Source organism: Antechinus flavipes, chromosome 4 (assembly GCF_016432865.1).
Source record: "Antechinus flavipes isolate AdamAnt ecotype Samford, QLD, Australia chromosome 4, AdamAnt_v2, whole genome shotgun sequence".
Taxonomy (NCBI): domain Eukaryota; kingdom Metazoa; phylum Chordata; class Mammalia; order Dasyuromorphia; family Dasyuridae; genus Antechinus; species Antechinus flavipes.
The window spans coordinates 12,070,600-12,096,132 of record NC_067401.1 but is presented as its reverse complement, the minus strand read 5'-3'; the positions used below and the strand labels follow the sequence as shown (position 1 = coordinate 12,096,132).

At 47.8% G+C, this 25,533-nt stretch overlaps 1 protein-coding gene across 3 annotated transcripts in view; it reads right to left on the bottom strand.

Moving 5' to 3' along the window:
• Positions 1 to 25,087, bottom strand: part of SENP2 (SUMO specific peptidase 2) — a 42,095-nt gene extending 17,008 nt beyond the window's left edge. The window contains exons 1-11 of one of the 3 annotated variants that reach the window (XM_052000051.1): positions 22,880 to 25,078; positions 21,233 to 21,276; positions 17,940 to 18,073; positions 17,557 to 17,623; positions 15,667 to 15,748; positions 14,576 to 14,750; positions 9,950 to 10,053; positions 6,100 to 6,194; positions 5,312 to 5,363; positions 3,152 to 3,209; positions 1,556 to 1,741 (exon numbers count right to left, since the gene is read on the bottom strand). In XM_052000051.1, the coding sequence (XP_051856011.1) occupies positions 1,556 to 1,741; positions 3,152 to 3,209; positions 5,312 to 5,363; positions 6,100 to 6,194; positions 9,950 to 10,053; positions 14,576 to 14,750; positions 15,667 to 15,748; positions 17,557 to 17,623; positions 17,940 to 18,073; positions 21,233 to 21,276; positions 22,880 to 23,304 (1,422 nt within the window). In that variant the 5' untranslated portion in view covers positions 23,305 to 25,078. Of the gene's footprint in view, positions 1 to 1,555; positions 1,742 to 3,151; positions 3,210 to 5,311; positions 5,364 to 6,099; positions 6,195 to 9,949; positions 10,054 to 14,575; positions 14,751 to 15,666; positions 15,749 to 17,556; positions 17,624 to 17,939; positions 18,074 to 21,232; positions 21,277 to 22,879 lie in introns of all 3 variants that reach the window. The other 2 variants (XM_052000052.1, XM_052000053.1) reach the window with 2 other exon arrangements.
• Positions 25,088 to 25,533: the final 446 nt, after the last annotated feature.

The following is a 25,533-nucleotide window of genomic DNA, read 5'->3' as shown; positions in this document are numbered from 1 at the left end:
CAATAAGAACTCAGGTATCAGGAAATGCTTTTTAAACCAATCCTCTTAAGGATCTCCCTGGGCCTCTGACCCTAATAGGAAAACACCGAGTGCAATTGCATACTTTATTTACTTTGTCCTGGGAGAAAATGAACAGAACCTAAGAAGGAGGAAGGAAGGAAGGACAGAGAATTGAAAACCCAGGCAGCTGAGGGGCCACCTCACTGCTTGGACAAGATGTAAATTCCTAGATGAAAGAATGCCTTAGTAAGACCAGGAGGAAGGACTTTATCATTTTCTCCTCCCTCAGCACAAGCTATTGCGCACACACACAATAACAAGAGCTCGAGAGTCGATCCTGTCCCGGTCTATTTTTTTTTTTTTTCTTTTACATCTTTTCATATCACCTGATGAAACAGCCCCACAAGCATTGCATGGGTCCAGGCCCAGCACTGGACTCGTGTACACATATGTAAGATGGGCAGCCCAGCTCAAAGGCACCCTCAGAGACAGACAGACAGACAGATCTCCCGGCCCAAGGCTGGGGCAACTCGACCTTTCAGTCCCACCATGGCTCTGACCTGTCTGAGCCTCACCTGTCACTGGGGGGCCACAGGGTTGGAGGGGAGGGGGGTTGTTCTGGCTTTACAATTCCAGGACTCTTCAGATGAAGAACAAGAGCAGAACAGGGCAGGGTGACTGGAGAACCCTCTATGGAGTTAGTCCTTGAAGGACAGAGGAGAGGAGAAAAGGACCACATGCCCTGAGGGTGAAGGACTCGGCCTCCCTGCTGGAGAGGGTCCATCCCGGGGAAGGGGACGGGCTGGGTGACCAAGAACTAGGAAGCTCAGGCTGACCCCCCACATGTGGAGGGAGAGACCCCATCTGCCAGGCCTGTCCACAGGAGACCGGGGAGGCTCAGACTGGGGAGCTCAGCCAGGCTGAGCGGTCTCAGGTGGGAAGAGATCTAACTGGGCTTTCTGGAGATGGTGAAAAAAGAGAAGAGTAAATGTGAGACGGTCCCAAAGGAAAAAACAAAAGGAACCAAGGATGGAGTAAGAAGCAGAAGGCTGGAGAAGAGGGACCCAGGATGCCTTCCCCCATGGCATCCCAGAGAAGGATTTGAGGAAGTCCAAGTGGACGCCTCCCTAGGGGGACTTCCAAGGACAGAAGGCAACGCTGACCAAGAATCCCTTTGGGCACTCATTTGAGCCCAGGATTCCTGTCTTTCTACAGGAGGGTAAGAAGAGATTTTAATTAGGCTCGCTGCTTTAACGTCAACCTGTTTTTGTCATTTTCACGGGTGCACAATCCTGACGGTGCAGAGATGTGAAGCATCCCGATTTAAGCTCCCCAACCCGGGCTCATTTGTTCTCTTGCCCTTGGCTCTGGCCATCGAGGGCTAGCCCGGGGCCCTTGTCGCTCCCTGCTCTTGGATTTCTCGCACACTGTGTATCTATCTGACCAACCAAAGGTTTGATCGACGTTCCAAGCAACCTTGCCCCAGTCCCACAGGCCAAAAGGGGTTTATCCGTGCCAACGGCAGAGGACCAGGCGAGCTGGCCGTGCCCAGTACCTCGGTGAGCTCAGCAAACTCCTCGGAGCTCTTTTCCTTCTCTTTGCCTGAAGCCTGCTGTTCTTTCATCTCGGGCCCAGAGTGTCTCCGCTTGAACATGGCCGTATTTCCATTGCCCAAGCGAAGTCTGGCTGATACTTCCTCTGAGAGATCAGACTCCGACGACGGCTGCGACTGCCCCTTCCCCTTTAAAAAAATATTATTGTTTGATAGTTTTACCATTTTCAATGCTAGACTTGAAAGCACTGTTGTCCACATAAAACCATGTGGTTTCTCTGAAATAGAAAGCAGAGCAGAAGCAGGAGAGGAAGCCAAACAGTCCATCCTGTAGCTCTGACCTCACTCTATGAAGGCGCTCATCTAGCATTATGTGAGCTGGAGGAAGGGGACATGCCCAAATGGCTCCATCAGCCGTACCCATGCCCGCTTCTGCAGGAAGAACAAAATCGGCTTGTCGGGTCGCACACTAGACCCGTGACTTTCAGTAAAGAACTTCACAAAGACAAATCCAATGCTTCTTTCCCCCTTAAAGGAGCAGCCCCTGGAGGCATGAGGTTAGCGGTCAGCAGGTCATCTTCCATCGGGCCTCTGGGTGGTTCAGCTGCCAGGAGTCGGTGTGGATTGCTCCTATGCCAATACCAAGCAGTGGCCGACGGCCCCAGGAGGGGACTGAGCTGGGCTCACACATGTCTTTTATCTGCTCTGTGGAGTTTTATTCACCAGATCATTAATGGCTAAGAGACTTAAGGGGGATGTGGGCAAGGGTTTACCCTGGGGGGCCCTCAGGGATATAGAGGGGGAGAGACTGATATGATCAAACTGGGGTGACTAGAACTACCACTGTGGTCAGATCCTAAGGTAACCAAGATTGGGTTTTTAATAAGCAAAAGCCTTTGTGCCAAGAGCGACAGAAGTAGGTAGGTTAGTAGAAAGGCTCTCTTCAAGGAGTCCACTTTCTAAAAGGGAGTTTTCTCCCCATGTCTCAGTACTTGATCATCTTAGCTCCTTCTCCTTTGCTGAAATCATGAGCATTTGTCGAGTCTCTTGAGCTCATCTGGACCCTTCCTAATTACTTAGGCCACTGCTTACAAACATTCGGAAGCAGGTCTGAAACCTCAGCCCCCAAAAAGCCAAGTACAAAGTGACCTTCTTCGAAAAATAAACCAAGGGGCTTCTTGGAGTGTGCCCGCCTCTCCTGCGTGGGTGGGCACAATTCAATTCCTTCCCCAGAAGTCAAACAGCCTGGCTCGATTCAGAAATGCCAACAACCCTGGGGGGGGTGGGCAGAGGAGATGATGCCCCCTCCTCGACCCTCCTCCACCACTGAATTTCTGGCAAAAAATCAGGGAGAGAAGGATCTCAAGGCAAGATGGAGAGAGTTTTCTTTCCTCTAAGATTAAAAGAACACATCGAGAACAATGAAATTATAGATGAAATGAAAAGGCAAACCTGGGATGCGGGAAAACCTGCTTTCTTTGCAGTATCATGAAGCCACAGTATCAAATTCTCTAATTTTGGGGGGAGGATTAGGAATCAGAAAGTAAACTTTATTTAAATCAAACAACAAAAATATGCTACAGAGAGTCCCATACTTACACTTTCATTTTCTAATTTCTGTTCACTTTTCTTTTCTTCTGTTTTTGCCTTAAAATGCCTAAAAAGGGAGAAACAGAACAGTATCAACTTTGTCGATAACTACAATCATGTATGATTCCAAACTTTTGTGAGACTTAAGTCGTGTAGAAGAAGAATGAAAAGCAGTATTTTACAAAAATTATGATTGGGGCCAGAATTCCTGACCAAAAAAGAATTACACAAATTATTGATAATAATATAAAAAATGACAAATAAACGTAAACAAACTTTCAAGGTTTCCCCTCCAACTCAGGAAATTGGCAAAAATGGTTATAGACCAAAATGTTGGAAGGATTGTGGTTAAGATAGGCACATTAATACACTGCTGGGGAAACCCTACTGAAGAAAAAAGAATGCTTTTAGAGACTAAAATGTTTACACCCTTTAATTAAGCAATCCTACTCCTGGGTATATACTTCACTTTACAGTTTAGGAAACTAAGGCAAATGGGGTTAAGTGACTTGCCCAGAGTCACATGCCAAATAGGATGTACCTAAGGCTCAATTTGTACTCAGGCCTCCTGACTCCCAAGTTCAACCTCTCTCCTCTGTTCAAGCAGAATAAGGAGGATAACATACTCAATGGTCACCACTACGTAAAAGAAAACTTTCAAGAAAGCAACTGAACACAGATGAAGGGCAACCACGCAGCTCTGACCTGGAGAACAAAGGATGGCCCAGGGCCGAGTGTCTGAGTACCCCTGTTCTTGGTCACAAGTAAATTTAGCTGGGGAGGAGTGAAGTGGGTACACTGGCGAATGAATTAGGTGCGAAAAAGACAAAGAAACCATTTTCTTAATTGGGAGAGAGATCTGCTTGCTACAAGAGGAGTCTCAAGGCCTGGCTACACTACGCCCTCCACATGGGTCCTTTGGCACCCAGGAAACCTCTGAAGCTGTTTCCTTTCCAACAAAGTGAGGGAATTGGGCTTGATGATTTCCTTCCAATTCTCAATTGATAACCCCAGTGCTCAAAATAACTTTAGGGATGGGTTTCCCCTTTGGCAACACAGAGAGCAGAACTCTTGACAATTTGGCTGTGCCCACAAACTGCTCTGCAGCCACACTCAGACATGGTCAGACTGGTTTTTGGATGCCAGGCAGACAGGTTGTTTGGGGATCTCAAGGGGAACCCTTCTAGGTGAGAAACAGAGCTTGCCAGAGCTTGCCTTGGGGTTCTTGCCACAGAGAATGGGACTTTCCTACCAAAAAAAGAGAAGCAAACAAAAATCCCTAAATCCTGTCTTACTTTTCCTAATACATTTAAACTTTATTGTTAACATTAAGGAAGGTGTAAAAAAGTGAAACATTTGTTAACAAAATGCCAGAGCACATCTGGCACAAGCCAAATCTAACTCTAAGCCTTTTCTGGGCATTGATCGCTTGGTCCTGCTTGGGTTCCAATCTATGGATGACACAGTGCTAAGGGCACTGGCCATGGAGCCTCCTCAAAGAGAGGGAGGATGGTCACAATCCAGAGGAAAAAGGACAAGGGAATAGAGATTGCCTGTTGTCCAGACTGTGACACACAAATGGGAAGTCCAGTGAGTTAGCAGTACCCGAGGAAAAATGTGAAACAGAGAACCTTTGGTCTCCCCAAAATGAGGAGCCAAGAGGCATCCTTGAGAGCCTTCTTGCGGAAGGTCCACACAAAGGGAAGCACCCAGGAAGGCCTCGACAGGAAGAGGTCTTCATGAGGAGGAGGTGGCGGCGCCCCTAAGGGGCTGGAGCACCCACTGAGGATTATGGGAGAAATGGAAGACAAAGGCAGGATGGGACTGACAGACAGTCGGGGGAGGCCCTCCGGGAGGTCTGGCACACGGTTGAGATATGGCTGTGCAGACTGTCAACAGGGAGATGCTGAGAGTCTGAGCTCAGCACAGGAGTGCAGGGGGCCCAGAGCTGCTACATACAAGGAAACGACATTCATCAGTTCCTGTCAAACCGTGACATCAAACACTGAGCTTAGACTCAGAGGCGACATAATGCCTCAAGAAAGATGCCCAAGGAGACTGTTTACTCTTTCACCTGAAGAAGTCCTGAGAGTTCTAGAAAACATCTAGAAAAGGGGAACCACTACAAAAACATTTCTTGGAAGCACCCAGAAATCAACAGCTGGTTACCTCTTCTCATTTCTCATAACCCGAACAGGTCCCCATGATTCAGTAACTCTGTCTGTAAGGAACAAAGACGAAGCCACGATTAAACTTGATCACAAGTGAAATACACACTTTCCCACCACCCATTTAATATTTTATTTTCTGCAATTATATAAAGATAGTTTTAAACATTCATCTTTGCAACATGTTGAGCTCCACGCTTTTCTCCCTCTCTCCCTTCCCTTCTTTCCCCAAATCAGCAAGCAATCTGATAGAGAAGTTACACATGTACAATTCTGTTAAACATCTCAAATCCACACTTAACCATGCTCATGTGCGGGGCTCTCTCTCTCCTCCCCCCCTCCCCTTTGCCTTCTTCCCTCCCTTCCTTCCTCTTTTTCAGTTTAGAGAGCTGCTAACACATCGAGCCGCTGGTTCCCAGGAAAGGCTGAGACCAACATTTCAAGGGAGGTCAGTCAATTCACAAAAAACAAGCTGTCTAATGAATAAAGGCCTTCATTTTTTACTCATGATTTTTATTGTGAACAAATCCCATAGGTTCAGAGCTGCCATTTGGTGAAAGGTGGAGAATCTAAAGAACTAAAAAGCTACCATATATTTGGATGATAACAAAGAAGCACCTTTTCCCCCTGAACAACTCTTGCTAAATACCTTAATGTTTCAAAACACTGTCCTTCTGTCCTTTACAATGCATAATTTTTCAAATTAAGATGAAATGAAATATGATATATGGACTCCTATGATGAACTAAGTAGATGAGTGAAAAAATCAGGCCACAAATGGGAACTCACATTGCTTTGGAACAAGCTGACCTGCTCTCATCCCGAGGTGTTGGTCTTCCCCCCAGCCACCATTCCTTACTCCTTCCACATGACATCGATGAGAACTTAGGAACAGCAAAATTTCAGAAGATCAGCAACAAAAGAAAGGTCTGTGACACTCATTCATTTCCTGTTCAGCAAGTTTCTCTAAACAGGTATTACAAAATAGCCCAAGGAGATGCAAGGGAGCAGAGGAAGCCACACTGGCCAGGCGACAGCCAGAGCATTGCTGGGCCCATCCTGAGCCCCGGGTTTGACAGAGTGATTGACCGATTCGATCTCTCGGTTGTGCTCTAACTATAAAACCTGGATAATACTGGTAACGCAAAAAAAAAACATGGAAACAAAATACTGAAAAATACATTAAAAAAAATCCTTTAAAGTCATAAGCTAAAAGTTTACAGACACAACTCAGTAGGTTGAAAGATGTCAGAGTGATAGGACTAAAAATTAACGTACATCTTTTACTGTAGAGATGTGGCTGAGAAATTTGGGAGAAAGATGCTGGACACTAAAGGCATTCTTGCTAAATCCACTTTTTTAACCTAACCAACTCCACATTCCCATTGAGCTGCTGCTTCTTTTCCCAACAGTCCTTAGACCAGATTGTGACATTTCATCAAAATATCTTATGTAATTCTCCGACTTCCTGGTTAGACTATTGAACATTCGAGAAGAATCAAAATGGAGCTTAAGAAAACAGTTCTGCTGACTACTCATGTCACAAATATAACTCCCATGTGAAAAGAGTCTTTTTACCAAAATTTCAATTGAATTTGGCTACTTTTGTACGTGCTATTTCACATATATAGGGGCTTTAGAGTGAAATCCAGTATCGATTGTCAGGCCTGATTCAGAGTTTCATGGCTGCAAACACATCTCTGACCTGCCACTTCTCCCCTCCCCTCCCCTTACTCTCCCCCATCAATGCTTTTCTGCATGAGCTTTCACCCACCCACTTCTTAAACAAAGATCACAAGGCTTTCTTTCTCTTGCAGGCTTAGAGAAAGGCCTGGGAAAAGGTCTGCTTCCCACTTTCACCAGGTGCTCTTTCTCTCCCTTGCTCACATCATGGAAGGAAACTGCAAGTTCCTGGGATAGAACCTTAGCAGAAATCATTCATATTCTTAGCCCAATTCTCAGAATTCAAACTATAAATGACCCTATGGGGAAGAGAAAAACACAAAGGGGATGTCCAGGCTTCAATTGAAATGGGTAGTTCCTATTTGCTGCCCAACATCACTTCCAGGCCTATCAAGCTCTCATGGGAACCAGCATCATACCAAGGGGGACGTCTCCTTTAATGCTAACTTTCCACACCTGCCATGACTCCACCTCTCACTCCAGAGCCAAAGGGGTTACTTCCTGGCCAGACTAGTCCAAACACTGGTTCTCCAAGCTTCTGGGTCCCTGCCCTTGCCCATCATCCACCTCTGCCCTACCCCTCCCACCCCCGGTTCAGCCTGACTTTCCCCTTAACCTGGATTCTCTCCTATCACCCACAAGTTTCTCTTCCTCTGACACTCTTTCCATCTTCTGGGACTCCCTCCGTCCCCTCCACCTAATGCCAGTGTCTTCCTGGCCGCACCTTCCCTTAGCCTCCCCCTCACTGTTACTTCCAGCACCCCCGACCTCAGCCACCCATGTGGCTCAACTGCTCTGGAGGTCACCCCCCGACCCCCGCCACGGGCTTTGCTCAGTAGGCTTCCTCTCAGCCTCAGGTCAAGCCCTTCTTTCTCAGGCTTGGGGCCTCCTTCTCCAAGGCATCAGATACTCCTCTAGTCCCCCTACCCCCCAAAACTCTCTCAGACCCTGTGCTCAGGCTTTCCTTCCCCTGCACTGTCTTCGCCCCCCACCTCCTTTGCCCCTGGTCCAGCCATCTCTATGCCTTGTCCAACTCTACCCCGGGATCCTCCCACTACCGCCCACCTCACTCCCCTTCAGGTCCAGCAAAGCAATAGCCATGCAGCTGGGGAGGGGGAGGAGGGGCAGGGTCCTCTGCCTGTGTGCCTTATGATCTCTCTGGGACCCTCCCTGCACTGAGGCAGTCCTTTTAAAGCCCTGGGATTCTCTGTGCATTGCAACTGGCCCAATCTCTCTCACCCTCCCCCCACAGGGCCCCTTACTGTTTCCAGAGGCTTTTCACCACAAGCTCCTTCTTCTCCACTTACACCCATCTCACAATCCCTGACCTCAGTCCCCACCCTTTCCGATCCAACCCTTCCACTCACATCCTCAATCCAATCCCCTGTGGCATTCAGCAGGATGCCCACCCTGTCCTTTCCCAAGATGGAGGTCCCCTCTTTAGCCGGCAGAGCTGAAGGTCTTTTCTCCTCCGTCCTGACCCACACCAGTGGCTGGCCTCTCTTCCCAGAGCCTCCCTAGGGGTTGTGCTCTTCTCTTGCTTGTCCCCCGTCTGCTGCTTCTCTGTCCCCCCAGACCACGCCAGATCTCTAGATCCTCACTGTCAACTGCCTAGCGGACATCTTGATGCAGGTGCCCATCAGAACTTCGTGTCACTTCTCCCCATTTCTGTCTTCCAGTCACCTGAGTTCCCGTCCTTCACTCGCCCTCAGCCCACTGCCAGTCAGTCCTGTCCAAGCCCCCTCGTGTCTGTCCTCTGGCCATCCAAAGCACCCTCCTGGCCAGGCCCTCCAATCGCCTCCTGGATCACTGCCCACGCCCGGCTTCCCAGCCTCTCCAAGTCACTCCCTCTTCGGCTCACAAAGCGGCCATGCTACCTGGTCATGCCAACCTGTCTGCTCTTTGCTCAGGATGCTTCGGGATGCCCCAGCACCCCTCCCCCCCCAACCGGCCTGGTCCGCCTTTCCTCCCGACTCCCAGCCCCTCCTCTCATCCCAGCCTAATGGACCTTGCTATTCATCACCAGGACGCTCCTTCTTCCTCTCCCTTCCCTGGCCCACAGCCCCCATCCTGCGCTCCTCCCAAGCCCTGCTATAAAGCCCCACTTACTTCAGAGCTCGACTCATCCTCCTGACAAATCTTAGGACTTCGCATATGGTCATTCATGTACTCCCCCAAAGGGAATGGATGCTCCATGAAGACACTTAGCATAGTGCCATGCACACAGTAGGCATTTAATAAATGCTCACTAACTGAGCCCAAAGGGAAGAAAAATAAGCTAAAGAAGATAAGAGGGAAAGGAAAGCTAGATTTTGGGAAATCGCTAGATTTCTCTGGATAGCCCAATGAATTTCACATTCCCTCACATAAAGAAATTTTAAAATTTTACCAAAATCCCAAAAAATGTTTTGAAATTTAACCAATTCTAAAAATCTAAGTCTGCTTTTCGTTATCGTGACATGTTCTACTGTCACCAAACTAGAATCACAAACTGTTTTCGGGTCTTATTACTGGTGATGCTAGAATGAGCACCAGCTGTGTCTCAAGCACTTTCCATATGTGAGTCCATTTGGTTCTCAGCACGACTGTGTGAGATCTAAAGGATCCTTGCATTTTGTAGCTAAGGAAACATCTGGTTCAGCAAGGCTAAGTGACCTGGCTGAGGTCAGTTTTGTGACTATTGGAGGCAGGATTAGAACCCAAGTCTCCTGACTCCAGTTCCAGCACTTAAGAGCATTCACAATCAGGACATCAGAAAAGGAGCCCAGGGTCCAGGTGGAAGCACAGCATCCCGGCGGCTGTGCCAAACCGAGCAGCCGAGGCCTAGGGCCGTGAGGTCCACCTCCCCCCGCCCCCCCCGAGGAAGCGGGGGCCCCTGTCCTTCCTGGCTGTCAGTCTTTCCCAAGACACAGCAGGAGCACCACACCGCGCCCCTCAGCCCACCGCCTGTCATTACCCGTGGTGGTTTGCAGTGACAGGAGTGAGACAGTTTCCATGGCATCCTTCTTTAAGTCGCTGCAACAGCCTCTGATACTTCTCTCTTTCCTCTCTCTGAAAACCCTAGGGAAAGGAAGGAGACACTGACAAATGCCAAAAGAGAAAGGGCCGGCCCACACGCTGAGAATCCATGGTGGGAGCCCGGCCTTGGTGCCCACCAGGGGCAGCGCCCCGGCCACGCTGTGGCCTGTACATGGCCACTGTCTGAGGGTGCTGATGGCCACCATATTTAAAGGCTTTCATGTCAATGGACATTTCCTAAATACTAGGTCAGGTTTAATGTCCACTGTTCTAGGGACTGAGACATGATTCCTGGCCTTGGGGATTCCTCATTTGACTAAAAGCTGCTCAAAAGCAGGGGTTGTTTTATTCTGTGTCCTTTTATCCTCAGGGCCTAGCATACAACAGGTGCTTAATAAATGCTTGTCAATCAACTGATATGGAGTTTGTCTAACAGAAAGATAAACATAAATGAACTAAAGTCAAAACGACAGAAGATCTGGTGCACTGGAGAGCTGCAAAGTGTTAGCTGAGGTTTGAGGGAGGTATGGGGGACAGGACAGGAAATGTCAGCGTGGTGACAGTTAACTGGACTTTGAAGATGATTGGTAATTCAACAGATGAAGAAAGGGGAGAGAGGAGATTCCCAACCCAGATAACAGTAAGAACAGAAAGGCAGAGAAGAGGCTAGTTTGGCCACAGTCTGGAGATCCGTGGAGGGAGGCAGAAGAGAAGGACCAAGGGAACCAGATCCACACCCAAGGAAGATCCACTAAGCCAAGGATGGGCTAGAGTGTAGAGGGAATGGAGCAGGAAGACCTGTTCGGAGGGCATTGGAGCAGCCAAGGCAAGGGCTAATAAAAGTCTGAATGTGGCAATGAGCACCAATGGGAAGGAAGAAAAAGGGATAGTCGAGAGAAATGCAGCAGAGACAAAATCAACAAGATTTGGGAATAAAATGAATATAAAAGGTGAGCGAGGGATAATATTAACATATTGAACACAAAAAGCGAATTGGGATACACCTGGCAGAAAAGGAGGAACCACCAATCTCTAGGGAGAAACACTGAACTTAATTTGGAAAAGGCCGAGTAGGTTGGTGGTTGCCCTTCATTCTTGAAGAGGACCCCATCTTAGAGTCAAGTTACAGCGCGTTCAGTTGGGGCTGATCAGACCAACACAAGTCCGGAATGCTCTGCATTTGGCACGGGCTCCCTAAATTTGTGTCTCTCGTATTTCTTTTGAATTACTTCAATTCTGTATTGTCTATGGAGCTGAGCATCTTCTCTGTCGAGGGCAGTGAATCAAATCCAAAGTTCTTCTAAGTGGCTTTAAGTGTATCTTTGTATCACTTCTTCTAAGCTCCGGGTGAGCGCTTGCCCTGGGTTCTCCCTAAGTCTTTTGGGCACACATATAGTTGACATGTGAACAACGTGGTCAGCCTATCAGAATTGAACTCTCTAGAGTAGAATACGGATGCTTGGCAGTTTAACTTGAGAAAGGACCTCAGAGTCCGGGACCTCGTCCTGCCAGGGGATCTTCAGGATCTTCCTAAGACAACTCAGATAAAAGCAATTCACAGTTTGGCTCTGGGATGCTATCCAGGTTTCACAAGCATCCAACCACGAGACCAGCACAAAGGCTCTGCAAACCTTCATCTGGGGGCAATCTATTTCCTCTCCCACATTTGCCTTCGGAGCCTCCCAAACACTGAGCTAGCTCTGGCACCCACCTCATCACCTACGTGGACCTCCCTAGAAAATATCCTGCCAAGCTAAGTGGACTTTTCCATTTATGGTAACCAACGGCTCCACACACAGACGGCGTGGTGCTGGCCGAGGGAGCGCCTGTGTTCTCTCGGTGTTGGGCCAAAACGAGCCCAGCAGCAGAGAACGGAGCCACATTCTGCCGCGTCCCAGCTTCAGGGGCTGCACGGAGCGCACCATTGTCTGCAAACAAAGTCACGTGCTGACACTCCCTCTACTTTGGCCTCGGCTCGTAGCCTTTTCAAGCTCAATAACCGACCATCGGCGCTGTGGCGTTCCTTGACGCTATGTATGCCCTCTTTGAAGACATCTGAAAGGCGCGGTTGAAAATATCATGCTACAGAGCAAGGACCCAGCCTTGTGTCACTCCGCCGGCGACTGGGAAAGTTCAAGAACACTGACCATTATCTAGAACCCAGGCAAGAATGACATCATGAAACTGACAGACAATACTGGACCTCCCCGGGCAATCAGACTTTGACACACATTTCTGTAAGCCCTGCTGACTGACGGGTCAGATAAGATGGATGCTGTGTACAAGTCTCCGTTCTGCACCCAGCACTTCTCCTAGAGTTTCTGGGCAGCAAATGCCATTTCTGAGCTCTGGCTTTCAGGTAGACAATCATTTTCAGGTGAAGGATCAGCCTATTAACAACTGTGGCATGAATCTTGCTAGCAATGACTAAGAGAGACCCCTGTGATTTTCACGGGCCAATCTAAATGGAAAATGGAGCATCCATGAACTCCTAGAGGATACCCTCCTCCTGCTACAGAATCCTGAAAATTTCAGTCAACTTTTCTATAAGCAAGGGACATCTCCCCATCTTGTTAATCTCATCTGGGATAAAATCAGCACCAGGTGCTAAGGAAAATATTGTGTTGAGGGTCAACTCCCTTCAGGTGATTGGAGTCCAGAGGCAGCTGGGTTCAGAAGAGCAGTCTGGTCTGGAGATCCCAGCATCAAGGTACTAGTTCATGCCATGACAGGAAATGAGGGTGATGAGGGACAGCGGGTCAGAGGCAAAATCTCAGGGAGCACTCACCATGAAAGGGTGGAAAGAGGATGAGAACCCAGCAAGATAGAAGAAATTGGAAAGATAGGAAGAAAGTAAGCAGCATATGATGTCTCCCAAGTCAAGAGAGAAGGTCCAAAAAGAGAGAACAGTCAAGAGTCTCAAATGCCAGAGGACAGGATGCTTTAGGACCTAGAGTGCTGATTTAGCAATTATAAAGATTCAATAGTGCCCTTGGAAAGGCAATGCTGACCAGAATGATGGGGATGGAAATCCTAGTTGAAACCAGTAAGGTGAAGGCAGGAAGACAGAAGTTTTGATTAATAGAAGAGAGGAACTTAGAGAACTATGTCAGTGTTCTCAGGAAAATGGGAGGTTGAGCATCTTTCCTAACTTTTAGAGGATAATCATATTAGGGACTTATCAAGTCCCTTGTATCCCTTGATACAATTTATCAAGAATTGTCGAAGTGCCCCAAGACTCTACTGGTAGGCTCGTGTCCCAAGGAGGTCAACGACAAAACATGTCCAAAATGTAGTTAAGTACCCACTGACTGGAAAATGGCTAAATGAGTAATGGTACATGACTATAATGGTACAATGACTACTACGCTGTAAGAAATGATGAGTGCAAAGAGCCACGGGAAGACCCGAGTGAATGGATACAAAATGGCACAGACCCGGGCAACAACAGAAACAGGACTACCACCTACATGGAAAGAATAGCAGCAGCAAAGCCAAATGGAAAGTTCTGAAATAAAGACCGAGCCCTGCCCCCATGCCTCTCTACAGAGGCACAGGCACAACACTGCGTGTAATATCAGATTTCTTTCAGTATATTGATTTGCTTTATTCAAATTCTCTTTCTTCCCCTTTAAAGAATGTACTGCTGCCAAGCAGCAAAGTCAGCATTGCTATATCATACACAGTGCATCCATGGGTAGGACTGATTTCCCCACTGGATCTCAGAATCTTGGGAGAAAGGTGCTTCCTACCAGTAGCAGGAGCTGCCAGAGCTGAGGCTCTGCGGTTGGGCCCCAGGGGTATGCTGGCCATGTTGGGCCAGAGCTGGCCACAGACACAAAGATCAACAAGTAAGAGTGAGAATGAGAAAAGCAAGAGAGTATAGGGAGCATCAGTGAGTATAGACAAAGTGAAGGGGCACACGAGGCAGAGAGACCTGTGAAAGTGTGCCCACGGAGGAGCATCTGAGGTGGGCCCGGGAGTCAGAAGGACCTCTACAGAAGATGGCAGGACAGCAGGGAGGGAAAGAGGCAAGTATGGTGCTGCTGCTCCTGAAAAAACAGGATGAGGGAACAAGTGGTCAGGAAGAGAGCAATGGTGATGGGAAGAAGGCAGCGAAAATGTGCATGCAGTCCCAAGAGGGGCTGGGAAGAGCATGAATTTGAAGGGTCTGGGTCCAAATCCCAGCTCCACTCCTTCCTGCTTGTGTGTGCCCGGCCAAGTCACTGCCCTCTCTGGGCCATGCCGGCAAGATAAGAAGATGAGACTGGATGTCCTAAGCCCCTCCTCACGGAGGCAAGAGGACAGAGGAGGGCCACAGTGCAGCCCGAGGCTGGCCCTGGGCAGGGAGGGGTGCAGTCAGGGCAGGAGAAGACTTCCATGGTGTAGAAAATTCAGGGGGCAGTGGAGGAGGCTCACCCCCGCCCTCTGACATGGCCACATTCAAGCCGCCACGACCAATCAGAAGCGTCCAAGCATCCAGGAAGGCAGGCACCGTCTGCTGACGGGGTCCTTGCAGCTCCGACACTAGCAAACAGAACCAGAATGATCCGGGGGGACTTGCCTCTTCCACAGTGCAGCGCGGCCTCCTCGTGGCCCGGCCGGTTTCTGCAGAGCGGCTCTCCGAAGACTTCCGGTCCTGAGCGGGCTGTTTCCGGGCTACAGAACTGTCTGGGGGAGACTTGGCAGAGTGACGGCCACTCATTCTTTTGTTAGAAACTTCCTGGTTACGAGGGAAACTATTGGATAGAACAGAAAGCATCAACAAGACCGCAACCCCCAATGGCTTGGCATTCAAGCTCCAAGAGCGGCAGGGCCCGGGGCTAGACCGCCGGGGCGCCCCAGACCCATCCTTGCAGCATGCCGATCTGCAGCGTTCCGTAAGCGGAGGTCCAGATCCCAGAGAGCCTGGCAGAGCTTGGGGTCCAGCCTGGGCCTGCCTAGTTTTCCAAGTCCTGCCACAGCTCCCGGCCCCCCCCACCGGTAACAGCTCTCCCCAAAGCCAGAGCCGCCACATCTCTGCCACTGAAGCTGGCGCCTCCTTCCTTCCGGGGCCTGACCTCTTGCGAGAACCCCCATGCAGTATTTTCTCACCCGTTCCACAGGACCCAGAAATTGGAGGGATTTAGAATATTCAAGGCTCAGAAGCGTTCATCTAAGTATACCATGACAACTATTTTAGCTTTTATTGGGGGGATGGCTGGGGACCCTAGCCTTCATTTAAAACAACACTCAAGAATATATTTTTTAGGATGTTAACTTCAGGATTCAACAGAATCCAAAATTAGGGACTTTCCTGCCTTGGCTAACAAAGAGCCAGCCAGCTGTCCTTCTCTGTTGGAAGCGCTGTCTATCTCAGAGGTTTTGATCGAGCCTCCCCAGGGCTGGTGGTGCAGGGCAATGGGGTCAGCACAGAGGGTCACCTTCTCATCCCTAATGTGTCTTTCATCCACCTGCTGAGACTATGAGGCAAGGACAGATTTTTTTGTCTGTTGTCTTTTTAAAGACTATTAATGATGTGCTTTAAGCATCCTAAGCAATCAGGTAACAGGGACAAGAAAACAAAAACATTTTAAGAGGTTTCATAATGTGTTACTATTAAGCTGGTAAATTTCTATGTACAGACAAGCAGAATTATCAGAACGCAACAATTACCTAAAGGAAGGCATAACGTGGCGTCGGTGATCTCGACTCACTTTATTTGAATGTTTACTTGCTCCATTTCGTGTTTTATTACCTACAAACAGAAGTGTATTAGTAAGTGTGGGGGAACCAGAGAGTTTAACTAGTTTGCACTTGGAAAGCATTTTGATTTTCTAAATTAAATTACTTCCCTCCACCCCTGTCTTGGAAACCTCAGCTTCTTGCCTCCTAGAGCAAAGAGCATCCAAAATGGGATTCTGAACATTCAAACAACTTGGAGGCAGCCTTTCAGAGTAAGGGACTTTTCCTGGGCCATCATCCTATGATGCTTGTACGTTAAACAGTTCTGAGAGAATTACTTTAATTATCAGCAGAATTGGCCAAGCAGAAAAGAAGGATGGCTCAAAAGCACCAGCACAGACCTAGTCCAACGTGGGCACACAAAGGTCCTGAAACATGCACAGCTCCACATTCTGTGTCACAAGCATCATCAAAGGCTTAGAGGAAGAGGCCAGGACCCAAGGGGGGAAGCAAAGCAGTCAACTAGTTTGCTTCCCTTTGGAAAAGAGTTAATCCTTGAGTCCAAAGCTGCTTCTAAAGTCCAGGCCTTCTTATCCGGCATATCACACTCCCTCCCACCTCCTAACCCCCAAATCATCCCATCTCCTGGGTGGGAAGATAGACTATAGCCATTAGCCTTCAACAAGAGTTGGTACCACATAAAGTGGTCAAAAACAAAGTGAAGAGTGATGGGCAAGCAGCTCTGCTCAACAGAAGCTGTAATTCAAAAGAAAAGACATTCCTGAGGTGTTCAGCATTGGTTTTATCCCTCCTCTCCACCACAACTCCAATTTGATTAGAAAGGTTCCCTTTGAAAGGGACCTGTATGTGCCAAAATGTTTGTGGCAACCCTGTTTGTAGTGGCTAGAAACTGGAAATTGAATGGATGCCCATCAATTGGAGAATGGCTGAATAAGTTGTGGTATATGAATGTTATGGAATATTATTGTTCTGTAAGAAATGACCAGTAGGATGAACACAGAGAGGACTGGCGAGACTTACATGAACTGATGCTAAGTGAAATGAACAGAACCAGGAGATCATTATACACTTCGACAACGATATTGTATGAGGATGTATTCTGATGGAAGTGGATTTTTTTGACAAAGAGACCTAACTGAGTTTCAATTGATAAATGATGGACAGAAGCAGCTACACCCAAAGAAAGAACACTGGGAAATGAATGTAAACTATTTGCATTTTTGTTTTTCTTCCCGGGTTATTTATACCTCCTGAATCCAATTCTCCCTGTGCAACAAGAGAACTGTTCAGTTCTGCACACATATATTGTATCTAGGATATACTGCAACATATTTAACATAAATGGGACTGCTTGCCATCTAGGGGAGGGGGTGGAGGGAGGGAAAAAATCGCAACAGAAGCGAATGCAAGGGATAATGCTGTAAAAAAATTACCCTGGCATGGATTCTGTCAATAAAAAGTTATTATTTAAAAAAAAAAAAAGAAAAAAGAAGAAAAAGAAAGAAAGATTTCCTTTAATGAATATAAACTGCTTGCATTTTTCTTTTTCTTCCCGGGTTATTTCTACCTTCTGAATCCAATTCTCCCTGTGCAACAAGAGAACTGTTCAGTTCTGCACACATATATTGTATCTAGAATATACTGTAACCTATTTAACATGTAAAGGACTGCTTGCCATCTGAGGGAGGGGGTGGAGGGAAGGGAAGGGAAAAGTTGGAACAGAAGTGAGTGCAAGGGATAATGCTGAAAAAAATTACTGGCATGGGTTAAAAATTTTAAAAAAATTAAAATTAAAAAAAAAGATTCTCTTTCATATATTGAAAACTAAAAGAAAAAAGAATCATCTGCTATTTTTCTCACCCGATGTAAGCACATCTCTAGAGGGTCCAGATTTTGTCAATTTAGGAGATGAACGTTTGGGCAATACCTTAAAAATAAAAAAGGAACCATTATGGTTAGAAAATTTGTCTTAAAAAAAAAAACTTCATATCAAAATCATCCTAGTGCATAACTCAACTGTCTTCAAAAATGCCAAACTTCAATTTTTAAAACCTCTTAAAATGATGTAAAATAAAAATCACAGATGCTGAATATACATTTGTTTCTCCCATTAAAATATTAGAAATTATCTTGTTTATATAGCCCTTAAATTTTAAAATCACGTCTCCTGCCTTTTGTCATTTTGACAATAAGGACACTTGACAAGGATCAATGAGCTGAGTGTGGCTTTCATTCCCACTGACCTCTCTGGGAGAACTCCCAGTGTGTGCGCCATTGCAGCCACTAGCCTCCGGGCACCTCGGGCTGAGGTGGACCGGAGTGCCAAATAAGTTGGTGATATCCCAGACGCTCTTCTTGACCCGGTGAAACAAGTAATCTACAAATCCAAGCAGCACAAAATGAACATTTCACAACAAAAGTAGTTCCTCTTTCAGAAGGGGCCTGCACAGCACACGTAGATATATTTACATATACTAGAAAGGTAAAGGTTCCAGAGACTGAGGGCCTAGATTCAAAACATACTTCTGATACTCACTACCTGGAGCAGATGGCTTCCCCTCCATGGGTCTCCTTTCCTCCTCTGTAAAATGGGAATGGGAGTGGGAGTGGGGATGGGCAAGAATTGAGCTTAACAGCCTCTGAGGTCCCTTCCAGTTCCATATCTAGCACCAATAATCAGAACCCTAATGCGCAGAACACACAGCAGCTACCGAATGCCTGGCTCATTTTAAAATGGCCCCAGATCTCCTGGATGAATAATTTTATTGAACTTATAAGAAACTGGAGAAGATTTTTTTCTACCTAGAAACTTTTTGAAGTGAAAGAGCCAGATTTTCCGTTTTCTCCATCACACAATAACAGTTTGGGAAAACCAAACACCGCAACAAAAACAATCAATCCTCGACTCTCCCCAACCTTCAACTCTGGGCAGGCTCTTGCTAGAGAGATGAGGCCCTAAGGTACAATGAAAGCTTGCTTGAGGCACCATCTCAGCACCTTCCCTCCAACTGTGCTTGGATACGTCAGATCAAAGGTCACTGGCCTCCCTGATCAGATTCTGTACAGCACTGATTGGGTCTCTGTGAATCTTGGGCCGACCAGCACCACAGCCTTCTCTGGCTCTACTTCCATCCCATCTTTCTGATGGGATCCTGGACTGACTTTGGGTTATCATCCTATAAAGAGAGAAAACTCCTGGGCCTTTACTCACTCATTTGCTCCCTCTAATATCACCCCACCCCCTTCTACTCTACCCTGCCGGTCTACTATAATCAACACAAGCAGAAAATGGCTCGTTTACCCAATTAAATCTTCCAGTCTAAGAGGGCACCCAAAACAGCACAGTTTTATATATGTTTAAAAAAATCTCTTCCCAAAACCGTTTAACAGAAAAGCAATTCAGATCAAGATCATATATCACAAACTACAAAAAGGTCCAAATGGGTACTCAACTTGAATATCTGAGGTCATACCAGAAAAAAAAAAAATACAACCTCAGAAGGGAATCAGACTAGGTAACCTTTCACAGGTAAAGATAGTGGGAAGAACTTTTAAACAAACAAGGGATAGTGACGATCAAAAATTATAAATTAGACTCATTTTCATTACATGAAATTGGAAAGCTTTTGCTTAAATAAAACTCATGATGCTAGGGTAAGGAGGAAAGATATCAGATGGGAAGAAAAAAATCTCCTTCAAAACTTTCTAAAAAAAAGTCCTAAAGTCCTAGACATAAGGAAATATACACCTACACATACCCACACCCACACCCACACCCACACATACACACACAGACACTCCAGAGCTCACCCCAAATAGGTTAAGTGTTCAAAGGATACTAACAGTACTGAAAAGAAGGATTGCAAATAATTGACAATTTTATAAAAGATTGCTTCAAGTCACAAAGTCAAAACAATCCGGAGCTTTCGTCTCGATCCAAACTGGCCAAAATGACCAAAGACTATTGTCCGAGAAGACACAGAAAGACAGTCACACTAAGATATTGTTGATAAAGCTTTAGGCTGGGCTGAAAGCCCATTTAAAATTGCACTTAAAAAAGAAAGGAACTGAAATGTCCATCCCCTTTTTTCTAGAGTACATACGTACCAGGAGGAGGTTAGGATAGAGATTCCGAAAGGATCCACAGACACCAAGATATTTAAAGCAGCCATTTCTCCCAATACTAAAAACTAGAACAAAGCAAGTGCCCATGGACTGAGGCATGGCTAAACAAATCGTGGCACATGAATGTAATTATTATGTAACAGGAAGCAAGGAATTATGAAGAATTCAGAAAAGACAAATGTAAACTATTGCAGAACCAGGGAAACAACACAATGACAACATAAATACCAAGGGAAGAAATGAATGAGATAGCTGTGTGATCACAGTGACTATTCCTTCCTCCATTCAGCCTCCCCTCCCCCTCCCTGCTGGGCCCAATCCTGTCCTAGGGTCCTGGCTGCGCCCCCAATCACCCCTCAATCCCTATGCTCTCCATGCTCTCCCCACTCCCACTAGCAGTTCCCATCCTGACCTTCTGGTGGATCCACTGGCTCCATTCTTTCCTCTTTTCACCAGTCCCCTGCCCCTTAATCCTACTGGAAAGTGAAGCTCAGTAGTGGTGGTGGGAATAAAAAGGTGGGAATGGACGCAAAGGGTTCCTAGTCGGACTCCCAGACCTGAGCACTGCAAGGAGGGAGGGGAGGCACTGCTGACTCCGGGAAGTGCAGCAGAGGAAGGTCTGAATGCCTGGGTGCGTGAGGGGCCAGACTGCCCATGGGGACTGATAAAAGGTCAGGGATGAGATGTGCTGGGTCAGCAGTGAAGGGACCTCAGGAGTGGAGGCAGCTAAAAGTCACTCAAGGCCTAGTGAACATGTGAGGTTCTCTAGTGAAGAACCAGGATTTCAGTGACAGAGGGAAATCCCAAGGAAGCCAGGCCAGCATCTTTCATCCTAAAATCGTCTGAGGCACTTAGGCTCCTGGGTTAGCCCAAGGCTTATGCAATGAAATTTTTCATGTAAAGATATCTATCTGTAATGTTCTATAGGAGACAGAGAAATGGGGGACGACACTAAAGATCCACCTATAATCTGCGTGCTCTCCTCACGAAGGGGACCTGCCATCCCTTCCTAGGATGCCGACTGGCTTCAGGAAGTTCTACGGCCAAACACCAAACCATTAACTGACTGGTGACAAACTGAACCTCGTGAGGCCTCCAAAGCTTTTACAACTCGTGAACCCTGCCTGAGCTTACAGCCACCACAGCTGGCATAGAGGGAAGTATCTGAAGGATGATGCAGACAATCCACTCAAATTTAGAGGATAACTGACAATATTTTCCCCCAAACAAATTTTTTTCCCATCTTTTCTTCTCTCCTCTCCTTTTTCTTCCTTCCATTTCTTCTATTACTACTACAATAAATTCTCCTGCTACTTGTAATACTACTAATTTTACTATTGCTAGTATTATAACTATTACAACTTCTACTACAACATCAACATACAGAGAATTGAAAATGAATATTTAATACCTAACCGTGGTCTTTTGGCTTGTATTTCATCAGTGGCTGGAGTTCTGAGGAAAAAAAACAGAAAATCAACATCATTACCTTATCAGGTATAAATACTCCATTATTCATAAATAAACCAAATCATTCCATCATTCCTCCACTTCCATCTTATTATCAAATGGGTTCCAAAAAATGTTCTGAGATAGAATGACACACTATCGATCACTTCTGTTCATATGGGGGAAATTGTCATTAATTTGTCAGTAATTAATTGTCATGACATTTGAACTAGCTAAATAGCTCATTTTTAAAATGCCATTAACACTGAAAACAATCATATGCAACAGAAAATCACCTAAGCAACCTGCTCTTTTTGTACTGGAAAAGGGCTTACACTGAAAAAAAAAAAACTCATTTATACTGAAAAAAATCTCAGTACTTAAAATACACTTAAGATTTTAACAAACAGTGCTCTTAAAAACAGAGGGGGATACAATCTCACTCATTTGAACAGCGTATTAGTGCCTCAAGTCCTTCCGAGATTTTAGAAGGGCAATCTGAACCCTCGAATAGCATCCCGAGAGTCCAGCAGGCTCCGCACCCGCAAACTCCCCCAAGCAATAAAAATACAGGGACTTTGGCTACAGAACAAGCACTCCACCCTGACCCCGTCCGTGGGCTTCGGGTTAAGCGATCCTTAAACTCCTTCAAAGACAAAGCCAGACAAGCAGCTGGAGCAGATTCGTTAAGGGCTCACAATCTGGCAGGAGTTCGCAAAGGCACAAGACTAAGCACACGGGCCTACAAAGGGAACTCCCTGAGTCCGGACCCCCACAACAACCGTTAACAGGGTCACAGCTCACAGACCCCAGGGGACGACCCTCTGCCCAAAACTACTCAAGCTCCCCGGAGCCTAAGGGAGGAGCCAGGGAGTAGGGGAAGGCTTTCCAGAATTCCCGGTAAGGAGAAACGGAAGGAGCCGCCTGCGCTCGCCCTCTCCCTGGCAGATCCCCGCGTTGTGGGGGCGTCCCGAAGTGCGGACCCTTCCAACAACATGGCCTTGGCAAGTCACTAACTTCTGGGAACCTCCGTCTCCCCGAAAGAAAAAGGCAAAATCAAGCACTAAGCGTGGGCATTTTACAAAATAACAAAGAAAAACGATTTAAGAAATTGGCTCAGGGCTCCCCAGTGGTTTCTAGGCCCCCCCATTCTCCTCAGCGGGGATTCCTCCTTTTCCCCCCTCCCCATCCTCGGTACCTGCTTATCTGCGCAAGCGCAGTATGTCCTCGGGAAAAGGCCAGCTTTCCCCCTCCCTCCCCTCAGCCCCCCACTGCGGACCCTTACCCGCAGATGACAAACGCAGAGAGGGCAGGTGGACCAAAGGTCGATCGTCCCAACCCCTCTTCCGAGTCCGGTTGCCGGGTCTGCCAGACCGGCCCCAATAGGCCGTCTCTGCCCCGCCCCCAATTCTAGGGACCCCGGGTTGGTGGGAGCGATCTCGCGGGCCCCGTTTTAAAGACAAGGAAGCGGAGGCGCAGCGGAATACGAAGGGGACAGGCCTGCGGGCTCTCCGAACAGAGGCCCCGACAGGCACGGCCGCAGCCCCGTTCTCAGAGCGCACCCAGCAGGAGCCTAGTAACTGCTCCGAGCCCCGCCCGCCGCCCTCACCTGTCCGAGAGCCTCCTCTTGAGCAGGGGTCGGGCTGCGAGTTCGGGGCGGCCGCGCGGCCTCCGGAAAACCGAGTGGAGGACACTAAGCAGCCATCTGTACATAACAGGCCGGCGCGGAAACCGCGGAGGCCAACACAGGCCTGAAGCCGGAGGCCGGAACCGCAGCAGCAGCCCCAGCCGGAACCGCCTGTGCCACTGCCACAGGCGCCGCCTCTGCTGCTGCCCCCGCAGCCCCAGCTCCTGCTCCTGCTGCCGCTGCCGCCGCCGCCGCCGCCGCCGCTCAGGCTGTAGCCCAGGCAGTCGCTGTCCCCGCCGTAGCCTCAGCCTCAGACGCCAGGAGCCCCACCACGGCAACGTCGCAGGCTTTTGACACCACCTCAGCGCCAAGCGGAAGCGCGTACCCACGACGTGGGCGCCGGTCATTGACGTCACCGACCCCCTTGCCTAGTTGCGCCGCCGGGGCCCGGGTGCACCGACGCATGCGCAGACGCCCCTGCCCAGCCCCGCCCCAGCTCCACAGAGACCTTAAGAACGCGGCTCTGCCCAGCTCTGGCCCGGACGGGGCCGAGCGGTTCAGGGGCGGAGCTATCGCCGCCCTTCCGCCAATCCTGCGGCGCGGGCAACGGAACGCGACACCGCCCACTGCGCCCCACCCTAACGCTCTCTTTCTGGAAAATGGAGTCGGAGGCTCCTGACGGGCGCGGGCGACAGTTGGGCTCGAGCGGGCCGTGAGAGCAGACGTCGGGCGCGACACCCGTGACCGTTGGTGCCCGTCTCCCCTCGCAGAGGCGTCTGGGGCGGGCTGTGCCCGCGCATGCGTTGTTGCATCCGTGGCCTCCCCCTAGAGTGGGCTTTGGGTCTCTCCTGGAACCCCCAGGGAGGGGGGCTTTCTGCCCCACCTGCGGGCACGCCAGAAGTCACATGGTCCGGGATGGATGCCCGGGGAGGCACACGCTCTGCACGTGCCGAGATACCTCCAGAGAGGGGGGGCTCCCCATCCTACGGGGCAGGGCCCATCCCACCACCTGCGGGGATGCCTGAGGTCACGTGGTCTGTGATGAATGAATGGGGCGTCTCCGGATCTGCACGTGCTGGGATTCCTCCAGAGAAGGGGGCTCACATCTTACCAGGGTGGCGCCTTTCCCATCTGGGAGCAGCTTGGACCTCCTCCGCTCCTCCTTTTGCTGCTCGGGTAGCTGGATGCTCCTCCTGGCGTGGTTCTCTCCCCACTATATTCCCCCTTTCCCCCCCACCGCCCCGTTAGGGTTACTCCAGCGCCTGCTGCGGCATTCCCACCATAGGGAGGGCTCCCCCTCCCCCTCCTGTGACGTTGGGAGAATGAAGGCTACAGACTCAGGATGCCGGGCACGGGGCTTAACTTTTTTGGCTGGGGGGGGCGGGCGGGGATAGTGGTCCATCTCGCCACCACCAATATTTTCTCTCCTAAATTTTTTTTAATTCAAAAAATACTGATACTAAATATTTGACAAAAGTTGCACTCTGCTTTTAGAGACCAATTAACAGGAAGCCCCTCTAGGTGCCAGGCCCTGTGCTCATGGTAGAGGATATGGGAGAGACAGCGTGCCGACAAGATCTGAACAGGACACGTTGGAACTAATCATCGGGGAGGCGTTAGCAATAAAAAATGAAATTTATTTAAGATAAATATGTAAATAAAATTTAATTGGACAAAAAATACAAAGGGAGAGAAATAAGTAATAATTCAGCAAACAATTCTAGCTGTAGCCCTGATGCATTATTTTATTTGTATTTACTATATATAAGCACACTGCTATTTTTCCTGATGCAATAACAAAAAAAAAAAAAAAAATTAGGAACACAAGGAACAAAAGACTAGAAAGCTCATGTGCTACTTCTCCAGCCATTATTGTCTTATCTTGATTTCAGCCTCATTTCAGCCTCTGACTTATCAAGCTAATGCTCACAATATCCTACACATATCTTGTAAATACCGGGTTTTCAATTCATAGAAACAAAGGGTAGAAATCATCTGGTCCAATCTGTTCATCTTCAAAATAAATCCCAACAGGTAAATATGAATAAGAAAATAAGGTCAAAGAGGTAAATGAATTTACTTAAGGTCCTAGTTCTCAAAGGCTTGCTTTACTTCCATTGGATTGGTGCCAGTCATTTTTCAGGGCCCAGGCCGAAGTCCCATCTCTCACCTAAGACTGGTCCAGCCAGCAGTGACCTTTCCCTTTAATGTATATTCAATTACTTGATACCACTACTGCTAATAATTCCTTGTTGTGGTTGGGTTGTGTGTTCTCTGTGATCCCATTTGGCAAAGATACTAGAGTGATTTTCCATTTCAGTTCATTTTACAGATAAGGAAACTGAGACAAATAAGGTTAAGGGGCTTGCCCATGGTCATACAGCTAGTTCCTGAGGTGAGATTTGAACTCCTGATTCCGGCATAGTGCTGTTAAAGACTCTGCCATCTCCTGCTCTATTCAGAATAATATTTGTTGTTAGATTGTGAGCTTTTTGAGGACAGGAGCTACCTTTTGTTTCTTTTTTGCCTGATTGATTGATTCAGTCTAGCACTTTAAAATATGCAAAGTGCTTCATACATATCTCACTGTATCCTTTATTCAAATGGATCCATATCAATTCACCATTTCTCTCCAA